The 6,751-nt window shown below is 38.0% G+C and overlaps 1 protein-coding gene across 1 annotated transcript; it reads left to right on the plus strand.

Moving 5' to 3' along the window:
- Positions 1-2,571: 2,571 nt before the first annotated feature.
- Positions 2,572-6,298, plus strand: kazald2 (Kazal-type serine peptidase inhibitor domain 2). Its single transcript, XM_053630646.1, has 4 exons — positions 2,572-3,058; positions 3,804-3,964; positions 4,158-4,305; positions 6,174-6,298. The coding sequence occupies exons 1-4, from the start codon at positions 2,572-2,574 to the stop codon at positions 6,296-6,298; spliced, it is 921 nt and encodes a 306-aa protein (XP_053486621.1).
- Positions 6,299-6,751: the final 453 nt, after the last annotated feature.

Raw genomic sequence — 6,751 nt, forward strand, 5'->3', positions numbered from 1 at the left:
AAATTGCTATTCCCAGATGAATTCAGATATGCATCACATTAAACTGTGTAAAACACAGAAAAGAAGCCTATAGAGATTAAATCCTTTCTCGAGTGCAGTGTGTTATGGCCCTTTATGTCATCATGAAGCAGTATGAAAAATCCCACATATTAGGCATATTCTTCCCCTGTTTGTGCTAAACACAATATAGCTGCAATTCATGTGCTATACAGCAACCAGAATTATAGTTTGACAAGTATTTGCTCCAGCTGTGACCTCCCCTCTGTGACATTCTTATAAAAGAATTGAATTTGCAAAGGCTCCGCGATGACTGTGAGGCTGCTCCTCCTATTTGCCTCCTTGTATATTGCTTTTATAAGAGACAAGAGGGAGAGATACGAGTGAGAGGGAGAGAGATAGGGAAAGAGATGGAATGATGCCATAGATCTTCATAGCTCTGGCAGCAGCTGTCCATTTGAAAATGAATCACAAGATGCAAGAACCCATTATAGAGGACATTTACAACCAAGTGTATTACTGAAACTCTTTAATATATGTAAACAACAACAACAACAATAATAAACTGCAATGTTTTCGTTTTGTATGCCTAAATAATGTGTATGCAGGCTGTTTGTTGTGATACAGTAACTGAAATTTAGCTTTAAACCTGCACACATTTTACACGCTCACATTTAAATATGCATAAATATCACTATCTAGTAAAACCCATAAGATATTTTAATAACAATTAGTCATGACATGTATCACTATCAGATTATGGAGAGTGTTTATGGATTTATATTATGGATTATGTTTCCTTCTCAGTTATGCTCAATAATATGAAACAATACTGCAGCAAGGGCAAACATAAAGCATTGGAAATTGAATTGAAGATTGAAAAGTCTGATCTTCCATCTTAGTACAGATATATCCAGAGTATATTTTGCTCATCATTTCAGGCAAAAATGTAAAAAAAAAAAAAAAAGGAAATAATTTTACAAAATACTGATTATACAATGAGAAAAATGTCATGATTAGTCATACATTGGAAAGCAACTGCTTTACACAGAAAGCAGACGAGCAACATTTGTTTCTCAAGAAGCTGCTATTATTTAGAGATCATTGGCTGACAACCAAAGACGCTTTGCCTTGGGCAAAAATGTACTCATAACATAAGTACATGTTAGTAAGTAAAGTAGGCCTACTTTAAACCATCATGACACACCGCTGACAAGTTGACAAGAACAAGCAAAACCAAGAAAATGCCAAGGACTAGAAAATATGTAACATTAAACAGTATAATGTTTCTGAAAGCATGATAGATTTTTTTTTTTAAATGAATAAATGTTGTTGCTTTGTTGACTTTGCTGTAAATGAATTAAAGTGAAAATGCATTCATGCATTAGGAATCAATGTCTCCATGTTGTAAATAATAAATACATTCTGATTGTTTCAAATCCTTTCTTACAATGCTAGGCCATAGCTCAGTGTAAAGCTACCTGCAGCTTCTCTCACAATGCATTGAAGCAGTCCATTCATTCCAGCAGTCCATTGAGATGGCCTGAAGCAATTAGCCCCACTAAAACCAACTCATTAGGAGGCATGGGCTGAATGAGCGCTACTCACTGCAGCTAATCAATATTAATGATGGATTATTTACAATTAACAATGGGCCCTTAATGGCCCCCTAATTGTTTGTTTTGCTCTAACAGGGAGAGGTGAGAATTGCAGGTAGAATGCAGAGATTAGTGAGATGAGGGATAAATGTCTTCTCAATTACTCAAGTCTATGAGCTGTGTTCAGTACAACTGAAAGAAAGCAACATGTTTTTCTGAATATCTCAAGGTGAAAAAAGTGTAAAAGAATGCTACAATCATTCATAATTTGCTATTACTACATTACTGCTTTATGATTTATCATATCTGTTTTAAAGATCACCATAGCTACACAAATTAAATCGTCCATTTGACTTGCTCATCTAAGAAAATGCAAGAGATGCAGGTTATGACGTGACTACAATATAATCATATTTTTACTGGTACATTTAGAGCTGTAAAGCCCCAAAGCTTGCAGGTAATCGGGTATCTTTAAGGACCAGGTGTGTTGGGCTGAATTTATTACCTTTCCTGATTGTTACATTTCAGGTTGGACCACTGCCCATGCACCCCTTCCCCCACAACACTAAGCATTGTGATTGGCTGCTGCAGGTCTATAATCACACCTTTCTTGCATGTTGAGGTAGCACCCTGCAATTTAAGAAGGGTCCCTACTCTCCCCTCTAAGTTTTCTCCTTTCCCTTTCTTGTCTAGGCTGCGGGTGAAGACAGACATCTCCTTTCTCTGTTTATAGGAAGAGTTTAGGCTGGAAGAGTGAAAGCAGATAAGCGGCTTTACTTTAGGCTGCAGGAAATCTGCAGCCAACTATTGACACCAGCAGTCTGCAGCCTGCTAAGGATCACTCATCTCTGTTAAGAGCTTGTCTGCCAGCAGCGAGATGAAAGGAGTTGCTGCTGTTTGAGACACAGAAAAGATCTCCAAAACACTGACTTGATTTTCAGCTGTTTGTCAACAAATGCAACCTGGGGAACTTACGATGCCATATTTGTTGGTGCTGATAGCACTACTGCTAGCTTCCCTCTCTGAGCCTCTTTCCCTAGAACACCTCAGGCATCTAGACTGGCAGAGGGACATGCGGCCAGGCCAGCGATGTCCAGCAAAGTGCCAACGTGAGCAGTGCCCGGATGCCAGGCTGCTCCAGAGCTGCCTATGGGGTCAGGTCCAGGACCTGTGCGGGTGTTGTTGGGAATGTGGGAATGGAGAGGGCCAGCTTTGTGACCCTGAACCCAGGACTGGGTCCATGTTTTTTGGTCAGTGTGCTGAGGGACTCCGCTGTAAAGCCCCACGCAGGGACCCCACAATGAAGGCAGACCCCAAGCCTGTGTGTGTGTGCACCAAGCAGGAAATTTTGTGCGGAACAGATGGGAAGACCTATGAGAACTTATGCCAGCTACGAGCAGTGCAGCACAGGCTGGGTGAGCAGAAAAAGGTCATGGTAGCGCATCACGGACCCTGCACAGCAAGTAAGTACATCTCTTTTATAAAGGTCAAAAAGGCCAAAAGTAAGAGTTTATTGTCAGTTCAAGTGCAATGGGTCAGATGTGGGTCGTCATTCAGCTTGCGTGTGATTTTCAAGGGCTCTGTTAACTATAGCAAACTAAAGTAAATTTGTGATTGTAATAAAAGCTATTGCTAAGTGGCTTTGTTATACCTTCCAATGTCTTATAGATGCTAATTAAGTTTTTCACAGCCAAGAATTGTGTGCCACATTCTTTTCTACTACTTTAACAACAGATACAATTGTCTATAAACTGTCACTGCATTGAAATAATGAATACATCAATTTAAATATATTTTTTATTTTAGATGCTCATCCTATATCCTTCTTGTTTTTTTCCACACTCTCAGCTGCAGTCTTATAAATAATAGCAAAGCTGCAGTGTACATGCTGCCATTATATATTAATGGAGATACATAGACCATACAGTTACCCTAAACCCTCGAAACTTCCGACACTACTCATTATAAATGTTAAAAGCTCACTGGTCTCAAATCTATGAAACTATATATAGTCTGCATAAGCAGCTGTTCAGTCCCTCATATTTCTCCTGCTCCACGTAATTCTTCCTCTATGGTGTCATTGATTTTTGTGAATTGATAGAGTGCTCGCTTAGCACAAAAGGGACCAGAGCCCATTTTTAATGCATGCCTGTGTTCATTTTTAATCCAACATTAACGACCAATTTTTGTCATGTGTTAACTCTGTAGAGCCAGTCATCACCTATGCGCCGGGTGACATAATCGCTCTGGAAGGAAGCAACATCCTGCTTTCCTGTGAAGTTTCGTCATACCCAGTGGCCTCCATCCAGTGGAAGAAAGAGGGAGACAGTACTTTCCTTGCTTCTGAGGGTTCAAACAGAGCCATACAGGTATGTAGACACTTTTTATATATATGTTGCATTATAATTATATCCATCTATTGATACATCACATATGTGTTATATACAGAAGTAACGTTAGTGGCACTGTTCTATCCTTATAGAGCTTTAAACAAAGAATGTATACTCACACAGCTTCACAGCTACAGATACAGATGGTGGGTTTGTTTGTGTGTAATTACAGGCGAATGGAGGCCCGCGGCGTTTTGAGCTCACTGCATGGCTCCAGATCCACAAGGTCGGCCCTGATGATGCAGGGGTGTACACATGTGCTGCCAGGAACACCTTCGGTGAAACGTCTGCCTCCGCAAGATTACACGTTATACACAGAGGTTTGTTTGATACACACACAGAACACCATTAACAAATGATGTGAAAGGTCAACTGCCTGAGAAAACAGACATTTAAGGACTGGTCTTCCACACTCATAAACAATAAAACGATTGTCACTGAACTGATTAAAATTGTGAGAACACTGTTGCTAGGCAACTGGTAAAAATAAAGCAAAAGATTAGTTAAATAATGAATGAGGCTAGGGAGCACGTGGCTGTTAGGTTTTTACTGTACAAATAATGTACAGGTGCACTGAGAGCAAAAAAAAAAACTTTCAGGAATATCAACAATTTCCTCAAATATGTTGGTAAATTACTAAGAACAGACTTTGTATGACTAAAAAGTCGGTACACTGTCATTTTAATTAGCATTGATTACAAACCAAACTTGGGTTCCAACATACTATTAAATGTCAACATGTACACAATAATATAGGAAGGAACGCACGAAGCAGCACAATAATGTAGGATTTTTAATTTATTTACACAATAGTTTAATGTTGAAAGGAAGCACTCCACTTTAATTAGCCTTATACTTGTTGTTTTACAATAAAACTACATCTGTCTGAAAAAATAATGACAATATATGAACAATAATAAACTTTATTTACTTATTTATTTTCATGCATGCAATCAAGTTGTGAAAATTAAATGATTATTAATTAGGATTAAAAGCTATTGTAATAACTAAAAAAGGTATTATAACCAAATGCACAAGAATAAAATAAAAGGTGAAGTACAAAAGTATTCTTACAAATATAAAATGAAATAAAATATAATTAAAGAAATAGAAAACAAACAACTTCAAAGAACTTGTTATGAAATTAAAATAAAATGAAACTATAACTAACAGCAATGCTCTAAAATAGGGGTGTCAGACCCGAAGTAAAATTCTACCTCATTTAAGTCACCTAATTCATGCTCATTACTTATTTATGGGCTGAATTTGGTGTGACAGAAGATGGAAAACATTCTCTTTAAGATTGTGGCCGCACAAGACCTGAGACAACATTGGATTACAGTCCTGATAGTCTGAAAGCATAATGCAAGAAGTAGCACACTTTGTCCTTTTTTCACAAATGTCAGTGACATGTCGTTTCCACTTTTTGTGGTCTGGACTGTGGTAGAAAAAGACGTGCATGAAAATCAACAATAGAAGCCAAATCGATTTTGAGCCCCAACTATCTGTACCCATCATCTCTGCCTGAATAAAGGTGAACTTGGTTTTCCGAGAAATCCCACGGAATGGCAGATAGCTTTACACCAGTCACGGACTTTCTCTTGAAAGAACACAGTATTAGTGATGACAGGAGGTCGAGAGAGAACGGAGATGAGTGAGATTTGTATGATGGGGGGTGGAGGGATGTGTGTATTATGTGGCAGGCTTTTGGTGTGACTGTCTGGTTACTATCTCTTTCTCTGGGGGGTCTGCATCTCTACTATCCACCTCTTATCTGAGCCACAGGCAAATCCCCCAACCCCCCCCCCCCCCCCACTTGCAATTTCCCGGAATGTCGCCACTGCAATGAACTCTGGGAACTCTTGGCAGTGGAGAAAGGTGACACAATGCAGTCCTGGCCCTACTGGCTGAGCTTTATAACACCCTGAGAGATGTTTGGGACAAAACAATAGTAGTATTGTTACGAAAAGATGAAATTATGAAAATTGTTTATAGAACCAAAATGAAAGAGTCAAACAGGAGATCCACGAAAATATATATATATTTTTTTACTTGTGCTGAAAGTGCTGTCTCCTGGGCATAGAGTATTTTTTAAACCTGTGTGTTAGTCTGTTGGAAAAATTTACACTTAATTTTTTATTGCTTTTTATGACAACAGCTGTAATTCTTACTTACTCAAATTTTTCAGGGTCTCAAAGGGGCAGAGAGCTTCCTAAAAAAATAAATGAAGCTCACAGCACATCTATCAATGAAGCTGAGAGTGAAGATGATGAAGATTATGAGGGACAACCAAGTGGATATATGTATTTGTAAGATATAACATTTCCATCGATCAAAATTCTAACCACATTTCAGGTCTGCATAGCATCATCACTTCTATAAAATAGCTGATGTCTTATTTGAGAAATTACCTGTTATTTGAGCACTGTAAATAAACACTTATTGTATGTTTCTATATTCATTTAAAAAAACCAAATTGATCAAGCTTATGTAAATGCTTTTTTGTTTTGACGTCATAGTTAATATTTAGTTTAAGAAAAAAGAAAAAGTGTAAAAACAGACAGATTTGTGACTTAGTTAATGATTTTTTTTGCAAAGTAATGCTTGTGGTATGCCAGCAGTTTTATTCACACAGCTTTCATCTCATTCTTCATGTCATCATACAGTATGATTTACTTCTGCTTGTGTTATTAAGTCCATCGGCTGTAAAAAGTCACTTGTGCTTTTGTGTGTGTGTGTACTTGCATGTGAGCATGTATTTGTCTA

The sequence above is a fragment of the Ictalurus furcatus genome, chromosome 8 (genome assembly GCF_023375685.1).
Source record: "Ictalurus furcatus strain D&B chromosome 8, Billie_1.0, whole genome shotgun sequence".
Lineage (NCBI taxonomy): Eukaryota > Metazoa > Chordata > Actinopteri > Siluriformes > Ictaluridae > Ictalurus > Ictalurus furcatus.

Bases quoted from the DNA above. Each gene is read 5' to 3' on its own strand.
- kazald2 (XM_053630646.1), top strand. From the start codon at position 2,572: ATGCCATATTTGTTGGTGCTGATAGCACTACTGCTAGCTTCCCTCTCT. The intron at 3,059-3,803 runs GTAAGTACATCT...TTAACTCTGTAG, and splicing joins TCACGGACCCTGCACAGCAA to AGCCAGTCATCACCTATGCG. The intron at 3,965-4,157 runs GTATGTAGACAC...GTGTAATTACAG, and splicing joins GTTCAAACAGAGCCATACAG to GCGAATGGAGGCCCGCGGCG.